General features: G+C 44.7%; 1 protein-coding gene across 2 annotated transcripts; it reads left to right on the top strand.

Moving 5' to 3' along the window:
• Positions 1 to 2,314: 2,314 nt before the first annotated feature.
• Positions 2,315 to 8,378, top strand: Thap1 (THAP domain containing 1). Of its 2 annotated transcripts, none has more exons than XM_021170255.3 (3): positions 2,315 to 2,726; positions 4,990 to 5,185; positions 6,654 to 8,378. In XM_021170255.3, the coding sequence occupies exons 1-3, from the start codon at positions 2,656 to 2,658 to the stop codon at positions 7,017 to 7,019; spliced, it is 633 nt and encodes a 210-aa protein (XP_021025914.1). In that variant the 5' UTR covers positions 2,315 to 2,655; the 3' UTR covers positions 7,020 to 8,378. The 2 variants fall into 2 exon arrangements, with proteins under 2 accessions (XP_021025914.1, XP_021025915.2); XM_021170256.3 differs by lacking the exon at positions 2,315 to 2,726 and adding an exon at positions 3,027 to 3,560.
• The last annotated feature ends 6,040 nt before the right edge of the window (positions 8,379 to 14,418 follow it).

The following is a 14,418-nucleotide window of genomic DNA, read 5'->3' as shown; positions in this document are numbered from 1 at the left end:
TTTGAAGTGTATTTAAACCTGTATCACCCTTCTGCTTAAAAGCTGACTGTGGAGACAGGCTGTTGCTCAGTACAAGAACCTCAGCATGGTAAACCAGCAGCTTACATCAGCCTGCGGAACCCCTTAGGCTCCTATCCTCTAACCTCGTCTCTTACTTGTCCCCCAAGCCACTGCACTCAGCAACTCCAACACACTTCTGCTTTTCCTTGAACAGGCTGGAGTCCCCAGGCCTCGGGAGGTGGGCTTCCCGTGCCTCATGGCACCAGGCACAGAAGATGTCCTCACAGCTAATTTGGTAATTCGAAATCTTTAATAACTGCAACGTCCTCCAGCACTTTTCGAATTTCTGTGTGACTCTCCTTCTTCTCAATACAGAGCACTAGCTTAGTAAAATAACGAGTAAGGCAGACTACGATACCACCCATCTTCACTCTATAGCCCTCAGAAGTACAGAACAGGCTTTCAATAAATAACAAGCCAGATGATGTGTTCAGAGTTTAAGGTAACTACATAAATTATTTTGGGGTACCATCTGTTAACCACATCTTGATCTTTTTTTCTTTACAGTGGACTAGAGTAGAGAACCTAGTATCAATACCCTATAAAATGTTAATAAACCACTATTCTGGTGTTCCTAATATATAGCTACTTCTCTGAAACTAATTTCGGTACAGTTTCTAGGTCCATTTAATTCAATGTCTCCTAATTTGTGACAACCAGAGCTGCTGAGGCTACCAGGTTCAGTAAGATGCTGCCAGTCTCCCCAGCACCCCAGTCAGATGAGACAGATGTTACAGCACACAATTACAGACATAAGTACACAACCTCACTGAAACAAAAAGGTATAAGGCAAGCCTGACAGAAAATAACACACAAGATACATCTTAAGGGAGATGAAGTGGTCAGGGGACGGGAATCCCAGGCCAAGCAAAGCTGCCTATCTGAGCAGTTACAGAGGAGTGTAAGGACAAGCAGGGGAAGATGGTACAAACACAGAAGTAACTGCTGCTTATACAGCCATCATCAGCAATTTGGATTTTATTCACTACAGAGGTAGCCTGGGAAGTCTAAGCTTTATAAACAAGGGTCTGGCAGTGTTTTTATGAGGGAGAGAGAAAGCTGAAGACTAGGGTTGACAAAAAGTGGAGACTGTGAGTACTTGAATTCAAGGATGGTGGTGAGAGAATAACCTCTCCCTATGAGGTTAACCTAAGTCTTGAGGAAGGGGTCCTAGGAGCAGCTGATAAGAGCACTTGGCATCAAGACTAATGATCCGAGTTAGGTCCCGGAGCCCACAAGGTGGAAGGAGAGAACCCACTCCCACAAACTGTCCTCTTACACACAACATGTGTGCCTGGTGCCCAGCTGCCTGGAGTTATAGATGTGAACTGCCTTGTGGGTGCTGGGAATCGAACCCGGGTCCCCTGCAAGAGCAACAAGTGTTCTTTTCTGCTGAATTAAGGTCTAGTTTTTTGTTTTATCTCAGTGACACCAGGATTTCAGATTTAAGTAGTTGGCGAATGTATTAAACCATATACCTGATAACTCAGAAGGCAAGTCCATGTGTGTTCAAGTAAAACGAGCTAGGAAAAGATGGTATGTGGGTTCAATAGTCAAAGTTCTAGAGATGGTAGCCACTAAATGGATCCTTAAGAGAAACAATATTTAAGGGTACAGAAAATAGTTTATAAGGGAGAGAATACGCCCCAGACTCCAAACTACACAGGGTCAAGCATGTAACATTTGTCTCCAGCTTGAAAAATCGCTGCTGTTCTGGGATGGAAAGATGGCTCTGCGGTTGAGAGCACTGACTGCTCTTACAAAGGTCCTGAGTTCAATTTCCAGCAACCACATGGTGGCTCACAACCATCTGCAGTGAGATTTGATGCCCTCTTCTGGTGTGTCTGAAGACAGCGACAGTGTATTCACATACATAAAGTAAAAAAAAGAAGTGGTCTTCCTTCTCCAGCTTAGAGGAAATGAAATGCGCGTTTGTCCTCGTTGTCTAGTTAGACGGTCACCTGGATTCTGAACGTGGACCACAGGTTTGTACAATCCACAGATCCGCAGGCCTCCCCCCTCCCTTTTAAAAAAAACTGCGTATAGTCAGGGACGAGCTCTCCCGCGTTCTCTGCAGGCTTTCGGACCCAACAGGCCGTTCTTTATCAAGCTGCAGCAGAAAACGCCGGACAAATTAACGACAGTCACCACTACGAGACCGACTGCAGTCAGGCTCCCAAACAAACGCGCTCTCTTCCGGCCAAGGCGCAGAGGGCCCACCCACTTCCGCACTGCTGACCACGCCCCAGAGGCGCGCCTCGCCCTAGCCAATGGTCAGCTTCCCTGGGAACGTTACCTTTAGCCAATCAGAGACGGCGAGCCGAGTCCTCGCGAGAGGTGAGGCTGAAGCTGCCTCCGCCATCTTGAAGATGGGAGACGGGCGACAGCTGTGGTCCTTCTGCTAAAGCAAACCCCACAACGAACAGGGTAGTCACCCCCCCACCCCAACCCCCACCCCACGGCGAGGTGATCGTCCCCGTAACTGCTGACCGACGCCACCGAGAGCGGCGAGCGTTATCAAGGCCGAGCGCGGAGACCCCGACGGCCCTCTTCGTCTGCCTCCCGGGCCGAAGGGAAGTGTGGAGGGCCAGAAGGATGGTGCAGTCCTGCTCCGCCTACGGCTGCAAGAACCGCTACGACAAGGACAAGCCCGTCTCCTTCCACAAGTAGGTAACTGGCGTGCTCCGCGGCCGCGGCGACAGGGGCGCGCGGGCGGGTGGGGGCGGAGCCCGGCGCGTGGCCGCGCGAGACCTGGAGGAGGCGGGGCGGGCGCTCAGGGCGGCGGACGAGCCCGGCCGGCGGGGGCGGGGACCCACGGCTGCGCGTCCCCGTGGCTGCGCGCCCCCGCTGCGCATCCCGGGCGCTTGGCGTCTCCGTTGGCCGTGGGCTCCGCCGGGGGCTGTGACCGCGCGCCTTCGAGCTCGCGGAGGGTTTCGGGCGGGCGGGCGGGCGAGCGACGCCCAGAAGCCTCTCGCAGCCTTGCGGATCTCTTCGTCCGGAGCCGCGGCGTGGCCATGGCCCGTAGGGAGGAAGTCGAGCTGGGAACACACAGGGGGAGGAGGACAGGTTTCGGACCTCGCTGTGGATGCCGGGAGGGAAGCGGGGCAGCTGACCGGGATGCCAGGGAGGACTCTTACGTCCTAACGTCAAAGAACCAACCTTTAAGCATCCGTGGGCTTTAGAGGAGGCTCTTGGTGTTGTCGAGATGAACCCCGTCTTTCAACACACAGGAAGAACGAGACGATAGCACACACTTGACTCTGTTGCCGTGGTGAACGTTAATGGGAGCGAATATCAGCTTTACCCCCCCCCCCCCCAGCTGTCAGGGCTCGTGCTTGTTGGTGGGTGCAGCAAACAAGAAGCCAGGGTGAAAAATACTCTGGAGAGATGGCTCAGCGGTTGAGAGCACTGATTGCTCTTCCAGAAGTCCTGAGTTCAATTCCCAGCAACCGACATGGTGGCTCACAACCATCCATAATGAGATCTGATGCCCTCTTCTGGTGTGTTTGAAGACTGCTACAGTGTACTTATATATAATAAATAAATCTTTTAAAAGAGAAAAATAAAAATACTCTCTTGAAAGAAGAAAGTCATAGAATTAGCGTTACTGATGGTGTTTCTTAATGCTAACAGTCCACAAAATGTGACGATTTTTAGGCAGGTAAATTTGTTGTTACAAGTTTTATGTTAGGTTTTGGAAGAATTCCTGACTGTATGCAGATGATAGCTAAGAAATCAGATCCACTGGTAAATTATGCAAGTTATCCATAGCAAAACGATTACAGAAACAAATTTCAAAATGGTCTCTCAGGTTTTGAGGGGTCAGTAATGTTCATGTTTAATAATGTTTGCAAGAAAGTAAGACTTGTGTGCTGTTTTCTCTGTGGGAATAGGCTAGAATATATCCTAAACTATGACTTGGTTGATTGAAATTTCATACATCCTCAGAATGTAGGACTAGATGAGGGAATGGTGACAGGGGCGTGCATTGGACTTGCTGCCTCCCTTTCCTATGCTTTATTAAGATGGCCCGGGGAACCTTCAAGTATGCAGACTAGTTAAAAATGGCACACATCAAAAAGACCGTTTCAACTGCTGGGTGTTGGAAAATAAGAACAAGGGCTAACATGAGTCTTAACCCTTATGTAAGAACAGTAAGTGGCCAAGATCTTGCTTGACAGTTGAGAATCTGTGCCCCGTGCTAGGAGACGAGACACTAGGACTTATAAAGAAGTTGCCACGGTGCTTTGAACTTCTTTTTAGGCATACGCTTTGTCCAGCCTGAACATAGTTGCAGTGGAGAAAGCTGGCTAACACAAAGATAAGCACTAACACAAAGGTTGGCTAGGTCTTCATGAAGAACAGGATGGTCAGGGTCCGGCATACCTTATGTGGTGGAACAGCTAAAGAACAGTAAAGCTAAATTGAAACATTCTACAGCTTTTTCTGATCCCTCTAGCGTCTCCCACTACGTCTTTGATATAGAAAAGCATGGGGCAATAAATATAAAAACTCCCCACTCTGTATGCTGAATTAAGCACAAAAAGAAAGTCCTTAACTTCTTTATCACTTGCGTATAATTCAGGCGCCAGTCAGAATGTAGTCTGTGCGTTGGACTGACTGAAAAAGAGCTAGAAGTCTCTTTGAGGATATAGACATCTGTCTGATTTTTGTTCTTCTATAAGACACAGAATTGCTAGTAAGGCATGAGTAGAAGTGCACTGCACATACTGTCTGTTTTAATTGCACTGTCAAGTGTCTCTGTTATGACAAGGTAAAGCTTCCTGAGGGAGATTGGTAACCAGAACCAATCTCCAATCAGAGTCTCCTTAGGGTGGGGTAAGGTAGTTCTTTACTAAGCAGGAGAGTGTGGGGGCTTTTCTTTATCTTTTTAAAGTAAAGTCAGAGAAGTGGATTGTGTCTCCTTAGGTTTCCTCTTACTCGCCCCAGCCTTTGTAAGCAGTGGGAGGCAGCTGTTAAAAGGAAAAACTTCAAGCCCACCAAGTACAGCAGCATCTGCTCAGAGCACTTCACCCCGGACTGCTTTAAGAGGGAGTGCAACAACAAGCTACTGAAGGAGAACGCTGTGCCCACAATATTCCTCTATATCGAGCCACATGAGAAGGTAACGTGGGCTTTTAAATGCTGGGTTGGTGTTTTTTCCTTTCCCAGTCCTTTCTCTGTTTTCTTTCCTCCCCTCCAGTCTCTTCCCCTCCCATCCCTTGTGTGAGTCCCGGCTGGCTTTGAGCTTGCTCTATAGCTGAGGCTGAATTGGAACTCCTGATCCTCCTGCCTTTACCTTCCAAATTCTACTGTCATAAGCATTGGCTTTGGGCGAATGCTGTTTTATGAAGCTAATGTGTTCATGGGAAAAATCAGGGAAAGGTTAACAAGACAAGTGTATTTGAAACCTATCATTTAACAGTAGCTACTGTTGGGGCTTAGTGGTTAAGAGTATCAGAGGTTAAAAGCACTGATTGCTCTTCCAGAGGTCCTGAGTTCAATTCCCAGCAACCACATGGTGGCTCAACCATCCGTAATGGATTCCAATGCCCTCTTCTGCTGTGTCTGAAGACAGCTACAGTGAACTCACATACATAAAATAAATAAATCTTAAAAAAAAAACCAAACATGTGCATTGCTCTTCCAGAGGCCCTGAATTTGATTCCTAACACCACTTCAAGCAGTCTTCTCACACCCTCCCATCCCCCCACTCCCACAGCAGATATGCCCATGATTAAAATATAAATCTTTCTTTTTTAAGAAAAAAAAAGCCACTATTAACAATAACACATGTTTTAAAAACAGTTCTGCATAGTAGAGATCTCACAGTAAATAGCTCAGTCTAGTTCTGCTTAAGGTAAAGGTAACCCTGCTTCATTCATGTGTTGATAAGCTTCACTTTCATTCCTAGGGATGACTTCCAGATTGATATTTTTTTTTTTCTGTTTTTGGTGTTTAGTGTTTACTTATATCCAACTAAATCACTTTCTCTGTTTCACAAATTCCACTTTAACTTCAGTTAGAAAAGTTGAATTAGGACTGGAAATGCCGCATGGTGGCACACACCTGCAGTCTGAGCACTGCAGAGAACGAACTGCAAGGATTGCCACGGTTGAGGCTAGCCTGGTAAACACTGTCATTTTCCAGGCCAACCTAGACTATACAGTAAGGATGCCCCATCTCCCCAAACAAATACAAGGAAACCAACCCAAACCTCAAACAAACAAAAACTACCTTAAACTGATGCCAGGGGCAGTTGCGTATCGCTTGTAATCCTGAGACCTGGGAGGTACGTGTAGGAGGGGCTTACGTGTAGGACCAGCCTAGGCTACACACCTAGGCTTTTAAAATCTACAGACAAGCCAAAGCCTAACGCTGACGTGTTTAGGCCTGGAAGGCGATTTGAATCCTAGAGACCTTTGCCTAGATGTCCTGGTGGTCTGGATTTCATGCCAGTACTGCAACCCACCAAGACAATGTATTTTCTCATGTTGGACTTCTTGTGTATCATGGAGTGACAAAAACTGTCTAATGTTGAAACCTCATATATGTTAGTTACTAATCCCACGTGCTTGTCTGTTGCTGTTTAGAAGGAAGACCTGGAATCCCAAGAACAGCTTCCCTCTCCTTCACCCCCCGCTTCCCAGGTTGATGCTGCTATTGGGCTGCTAATGCCCCCTCTCCAGACCCCTGATAACCTCTCGGTTTTCTGTGACCACAATTACACTGTGGAGGATACGATGCACCAGAGGAAGAGGATCCTCCAGCTGGAGCAGCAGGTGGAGAAGCTCAGGAAGAAGCTCAAGACTGCCCAGCAGCGGTGCCGGCGGCAGGAGAGGCAGCTCGAAAAGCTCAAGGAAGTGGTCCACTTTCAGAGGGAGAAGGACGACGCGTCCGAGAGGGGCTACGTGATTCTACCAAATGACTACTTTGAAATTGTTGAAGTTCCAGCATGAAAAAATGAGATGTGCTAGTGGGACAAGACTATATACCTTCTTTTAGCCTACATACAGGAATTCATTTGAAAAAATAACACTTAATTACTTGTATTAAAAAACAATATTTTTTTAAAATAAATTAGATATATACTGTAAAATTGTAATTTTTTTGTTTGTAATTTCAGAGTTTCTACATTTTAACAAATATTTAAAAAATCCTAAAACCACCAATATAATGTTGTATATTGGTTTCAAGATGGTGGATTGTTTTTCATTTGAGTATTTATAGAAATAATGTAAAAATAAAAAGTAGAGAGGGTGATGGTATGATAAAATGATTTAAGTTTAAAAATGAATGCCCTTTATTGAGATAACTTATAATTTAAATCAGAAGTTTAAGTGAGAGCATAGGACAGAGCCTTTCAGAATATAGAGGTATACATACACACATTTTGTATTTATAGCCAGAGCTTCATTTATTTTTCTCAATCACTTAGCAAAAATGAGCTGTCAGGCCAGTATTTGAGGCAAACAATATTTTGCTGTCTTGAAATATCATTCCATAGTTGATAGTTTCATAAAGAGTAGTTGTAAGAGTAGGCCCTTTTTGTCCCTAGCGTTATGAAATTAGAAGTGTGTCGTGGGGAATGGCAGGCCTCCAAGTCAGGTATTGGCATCAGTGAAGAGAAAATTGGGGGCTGGGCTGGAGAGATGTTTCAGTGGGTGAAGGTTCGTGCAAGCCTGGCTGCCTGGATTTAACCCCTGGGGCCCATGTAAAGGTGGAAGGAGAGAACCTTTCCACAGAGTCACCTTCAGGTCCCCATGTGTGCTGTGACAACCTTCTAAAGAAAGAAAAGTTGGGACCTGGCTCCTAATATGCTCTGATCATCCCCTGGCTAAAGGCACCCGATTCCACAGCTGTAGTTAAATCTGCATTCAGACCTCTGACAGATTATTTTAGTAGAGTTTGGTTTGTACTATAATACCGTACTTTGCCCTTTGTACTTAAGTCTTTGATAAATTTTCCCTTAACTGTTAGATTTCGGACAAGACATTTCATAGAAAATATTTTTTTCAACTCTTAAGTTAGAAGTTATATCCAATTTACTTCAAGTGACTTACGTTCAAAAGTAATGTGTCGTGTTTGTGTCACCGTTGAGACTTAAATATTGCAGTTTCTGTTCACACTGTGGATTGTGTTCTGACTGTGAGAAAGGTTACGTATATTTCAAATGAAAATATGTTCTGAGTGAACAAGTGCTGATAAAAGAATTCTCTAGGTGTAGGAGAACCGTATTTTATATCGCAGAGGACACTGTAGCTGAAGAGTAGCGGACCTTTCCCGACAGTATTAAAGATATGTTTGTTATTCCAGTATCTTGTGGCCCGGCTTCTTTCTTTCTGATTTACTACCATGCTGAGAATAGGTAGCACTTTTTTTTTTTTTTACTACGACATGTAACTAACTTATAATTGCATAAAACTGTCTGGGAGGAGGAGCTGGATCCTCAGATGAGAGTCCAGTAACCCCGCCCACTCTTTCTAAAAAGGCTGATCAACAGTCTAATCCAGCTATGATGATCTTTTATAAACAAACACAGCTAATCTTACGAAGATGTGTTGTAGACATTTTTAATCCCAGTCTGGAGTTCCTACCCGCCTTTGACCATTCAGTTCCTGGATAGAAGACACACAACTTTGATTAGTTACAATAAGCCTTAAGCAGCTCAGGAGCTGGGCAGACACCTACCCTCTCTGCTGTTAGAATCTACGTTCTATTGATAGCCCCGAGTTATTACTTACAGTGATTCATCAGGGCTCCTCTTAACTCCAATTGGTCAGCCCTCAGCCCGTTTTCATGACTCACCTAAACCATGGTGGCTTCTTTCTCCTCACCTTCTGTTCCTCCGGCGGTTCCCCTCCAACCCCAAACCCAGGAATCCTAAACCCTACCAATTTCTCTTCCACCCAGCTACCAGCTGTCTGCATCTATATTTTCCAGTCAGAAATAACTTGGGGGCAAGGTCACATACCAAGGTTACTAGGGACTCTAGGTTTTTCGGGTTGCACTAAGCCACAGAGCAAGACCAAACCTCAACAAAGATGGCTGTTGTTTGGCTCAGAGGACATGACTGCTTAACAAAAAGTTGAATCCGTGACTTTAACGAAAGGAAGCAGAATCCCAACAACATACACAGGATAATTGAATGAAGTTATATTACCTATGTGCATAGTGATAACTACCTTACAGAAAACACAAGATACTCTGTGTAGTACGTGGAGGGAGTCCTTTACCATAACTGTGCTTTTGGTTTGAAATGAGTATTTGTAGCAAATTTATAGATAAAGCAGACACAGAGCAAAATGTCATCACATTGATGCTTATGACATGCAGCTAAACTCAACAAGAAAGCCCTGTGGAAACTAATGCTGGAGATACCATTGGGAGACTTTAAAAGAGAGGAGTCTCTCTGTTATCTCCGTAAGAGAGCATCCCAGGAGGTATTTTTATTATGGACATCTTTGTACCATGGGATAAATAATGGTACACACAAAAGGTAATGTTACTTTAAAAAAAAGTGAGCTCACGGGACACTGGACAGGAGCCTTGTCGTTCGGTCCACTGACAACTGACTGGACCCAAACTCTGTCTTCCTTGTCCCCTGTGTAGATTGGTTCCGATCATTATTATCACCTGTTGGGTCGTACATAGGAACCAGACATTAACAAGAGACAGAACACACGTGTATATATATTACATGATAACAACACTTGGTTTTAAATTAAAAAGAAATATTTCTTTTACAGTGTATTCTATATTTATGTCTCAACTGATGAGAGAAACAACTTTTAGCACAAGAATGCCAATTTATTCCACCTCCCCACTTTTTGGACACATGAACACAAAATATCCCTACAGGCCAAAAAAAAAAAATAAAACCCAAAACAAACAAACAAAACATAACAAAAACAAAAAACCAAACCAATAACAATAACAAAACCTCTGCAAAATTTAAACAACCGTTATCTTATTTCACGGAAAGTACCTCGTATTGCTGGAGACAAACATCCAGTCCAAAGTAATAAAATATATTTGAAAACACTACAAGTCTAACCATACAGAAACCATACCGTTAGTCAGACGAACAAACACAGGCATTTTCAGCCAGTAGACCCAGAGAGAATTTGAATATGTCAGTAGGAAGGATTAAGAAAACATTTGAGCAATAAAAATCTTTCCTTTAATTCTTGGAGTTGAAGCAGTGTTAGTATGATGCCCTTAACCTCTGCCTTCTTAAAATGAAACCACAGCAGCCACCTTGCTACTGAGCAAGAGAATCTCAGAGTCTATCCGTGAAGGGTAGCCGTGGCGTAGAGAGGGTGAGCCTGGTTATAACTGCTTTGCCTTTTCCCACGGGAAGGAGTAGGCAGCTGAGCCAGATGGGTAGGCTTTGACCTAGGATATGGGCTGGACCCCAGGTCCTACGGTACAGGCCATTTAGATGTCTGCTTGTAAATCCTCACCTTTGGAAGCAGCACATAGAACTTACAGTAAGAACGAAGGTGGCTCGCCTGCCCAGAATGCTGACTGCATCAGCTCAGGATTCAACAACTAACAACAACAACAACAACAAAACATCATTGGTTCAACATTTGAGTTTTTCCCATTCTTAATGTCCTATGCTCCCTAGCCCCAAATTATCATGCTTTAGAGCGGCTACGCCGAAATCTTCCACACTACATGACAGAACCTAAATAGGCTGAGTTTAAAAGAACCAAACAGTCTAACACTACTTCTAGAGAATGCACACCTCCCATTGACTGACACATGCATAACAATTCAACCAGGGTTTTCTTTTTGGGGTGGGGTGGGAAGGGCAAGGTACATATTTGAATTGCCAACCCTAGTTAAATTAAAACTATGCATTCGGCTTTGCTTACGATGGTATTACTGCAGTTCTGATTCTCAAGTGATCACCCCTGGCTGTTCACCCCTCAGCAAGCCTCCCTCCCCTGCCCCCGTAATCCTAACTCTTCCATATTTCTTTCCACTTGCCCAGAACAACAGCACCACACACGTATTGGTACTGTTTTCGTATAAAAGTCGGTCTCCAGGCTTTTCCTCCAGCTCCACACCGATTCACCCCAGCATACCAGGACCCACAGTGGTGTTTCAGGCATATGGTTCATGGGCAAACCTAGAACTCAATTGCAGGAACGTGGATGGGGCTTCCAGGCACACAGCTCACTCACTGTTCCATCCTGTTGGAAGATGGCAAGAGTTTCTTCTGTGCGAGCTCTAGGCACTTCAGTGCTGGCTGCCAGCTGCCAGCCACCGAGAGTTCTTCATGTCACAAACTCCAGGCAAGTTTCCCTTTTCCTAAAAAATGCTTCTTTCTTCCCCTAACTCCTCTTGGGTCCAGAGTGGCTGTGCTGCAGATTTATTTTCTGTGCTTTCCTTGAACAGGTGTGTATAAAAGCGGCAGTCATTCATTCAACACGTCCTGATTTGTATTATCCAAGTGAGATATTGGCAAAAAAGGGAAAATCTTAGGGAATGGACATCTGCTGTCGCTTCACTCCTATGCTGTGCTTCAGCCACACGACTTGCTTTTTCCCACTGTCTGCAGAGACTAAGGATGTCCGCAGCCATCCTCGTGTGCTATAGGATTAGATGGGCGTTATAAACTCTCTCGGAGACCAGACTCAGCCAACCCTGGTGGCACGGCTGAGCGACCGCACGCGGGAACGTAAGCATGAATATGTCTACACACTTGCTGAAGCAACTGAAGGGAAACAGGCTTTCTGTTGCTGGGATTATGAGAGGGCTCCTTTAACAGATTTGAACCTTGGACCAACTAATAAGTTCAAGCAAACACCGTTTCCCATCTCAGCCACCAAGCACAATTCGGGCTGTCTGTAAGCAGCTGTGTGCGCAGCCCTGATTCCCAGGGAAACTAGTTTTTTACTGGCTGGTACTTTCTTCTCAATTGCAGTACTGCTCAATGTGCCTTACACATCATCAGCAAAGCCTGACCAATCAGAAAACATCCTGGTTCCAGCTTCTTCTTCTTCTTCTTCTTCTTCTTCTTCTTCTTCTTCTTCTTCTTCTTCTTCTTCTTCTTCTTCTTCTTCTTCTTCTTCTTAACAGTTATTTAAATGGACATTGAAATCTGTGTCTTTATAAACTAGTTTCAGAATATGCCAGTTATGGTATATAAGAAATAGTTGAAAAAAATCATACTGAAATCTCATCTAGAGAACTATGTCAGGAGGAGAAAGGGCAGGGGCCTTAAAAATGCTTATAGCCAAAGTTAACTTTCTATGAGAGAAGTTTAAACATCGTTTAGATTTAACACACCACACAGCAGCATAAAACGGGCACCTTTGATGAGGTGGAAAAATATTAAAAGCTAGTTCTCTTTTTCCAAGTATGGAGAGCATGGGTGCTTTCTACCATGGAGGTGTTATCTGTCCCCGTGACAGAGTCACAAAAGCCAGCTAACCCTTGGTTTTAAGGGTCTCTCTCTGATATCTTTAAACTTTATCATGGGCGGGCAGGCAACTCAGTGCCTATGATTGAGTGGAATCAAGCTGACAGAAGACCCTGCCTTTATAGATGTCTAACCTAAAACCCTCCCTGGATAGACTTGGGCTGACTAGCTGCTTGGAAACCTGAGTCCACAATTAGTTTAGCTATGCCTACAGAAGGAGGAAGACAACCTGAAGAACTTAATAGTCTTGCTCCTATAAAGAGACCTGGTAGCATAATCTAAAGATTATATGACACAAGAAGATCTTGGTTCCTTTGTAGGTTGAATCTCTAATATTCGCTTTCACCATTCCCTTTTGCTGTTTTTCCTTAATATATCATCTGTAAGTCCATATGACATGTCTCCATCCAGATAGGAGGCGAGGCACAGTAACACTAGGAATGAATGTATTTCCGTTTTTAAAGAGGGCTGCCTGTCAGGCTGCCTGGATTATAAAAGCCACATTATAATTTATCACACGCAATCTTAAGTACCTGGTTAAGAACCTGTAATCTAAAGGGCTTGGTGGGAGCAGAAACAAGGCAGACAGCGAGCATGAGGCAATGGATTCTCAAGAAGAGAAAGAATACTCCAGTCGGAGCCTTGGAAATGCCGGCAGAAGGAGCAGGTATCAGGAGCCAGAATAGCCTGCACACCCAGCTTCCAGCACAGACTGTCCCCAACTATTGTACCTGCCATCTGCAGGAGCTTGCCCAGTTCCTGGCAATATAGCCTTTGGGTCCAACTCGGGATATGCCTTCCCAAGTTTTCCCCGGGCTACTGCAAATTCACTGAGTTTTCCGAGTCTAGCCATTGGCTACATCAGGGTTTGGTGAGACAGCTTGTTCTTTGCTGAAGTCTCTGCACCTACTGAGTATTAGTGAGTGAGTAAGTGGACTAGCTCTGATCTCCACGTTCATAAGTGCTAGATGATAATATTCAAGCAGAGGAGGGAATCTTAGCTATTGGGCTCAGCAAAGACCCGGATGTTTTCATTTATGGTCTTCTTCTGCCCTCTGCTGGCTGGTGTTGGTAATAACCAGGACTCCAGTGTTCTACAAAGCCCAGAAAAGGGAAGCATTTGCTGGAATCCAACTGTACAGCCAATCTCACCTTCTCCACACATGTGCACACAGTTTTTACACTGCGGCATATTGTGACTACACAGAAACTTGCTTATCATAATAAACAAAGAAAACATACATAAAAGAAGAACACACTTGTTACAGCTCTCACATGGTCAGAAATGACATTTCCTATGATCTAAGAGTCTGAGACTTAGAATGTATGTTTCGGTGGCTTAAAACACAGTGGCTTGCTCATAATCTCATGATTCCAAAAACTGTAAACCTTTTGTAAGTTTGGTAAGAATTGTTCTCAGCTTTTAAAAACGGTGAGATCCTATGCAAAACAACCCAGGGAATCTTCCCATTTGGCTATCCTACTTTTGAAAAATAATATTTTTCATTTTCATGAAAAAAAAATTGCTTGCACCTTTAGAAATTTCATTTTGCTGTAGACATTTGGGGAGAAAATGTTCAAGCCTGGGATTTCCTTGGGTCAAGAAGTGTCCAGCAGCTGGGCCTGGTGGCGCATTAATCCCAGCACTTGGGAGGCAGAGACAGGTGAATTTCTGAGTTCGAGACCAGCCTGGTCTACAGAGTGAGTTCCAGGACAGTCAGGGCTACACAGAGAAACCCTGTCTCGAAAAAAAAAAAAGTGTCCAGTAAACTCTAGAAGGCCCCAGTGTTTCCACAAAGAAGGCTTAGAATTCTTTATCGCTTTGCAGAATGAGCATGCTGTGGGCCCCTGTATCTGTCACAAGGGGAGAACGTGAGGGCCTTGCTTCCCTGATCCCATGGGGAGTGCCCGCCCCCCTGCTG

Source organism: Mus caroli, unplaced genomic scaffold, assembly GCF_978045245.1.
Source record: "Mus caroli unplaced genomic scaffold, Mus_caroli_1 scaffold_10, whole genome shotgun sequence".
NCBI classification, from domain to species: Eukaryota; Metazoa; Chordata; class Mammalia; order Rodentia; family Muridae; genus Mus; species Mus caroli.
The sequence above is the reverse complement of the archived record's forward strand: the minus strand, read 5'-3'. Positions and strand labels throughout refer to the sequence as shown.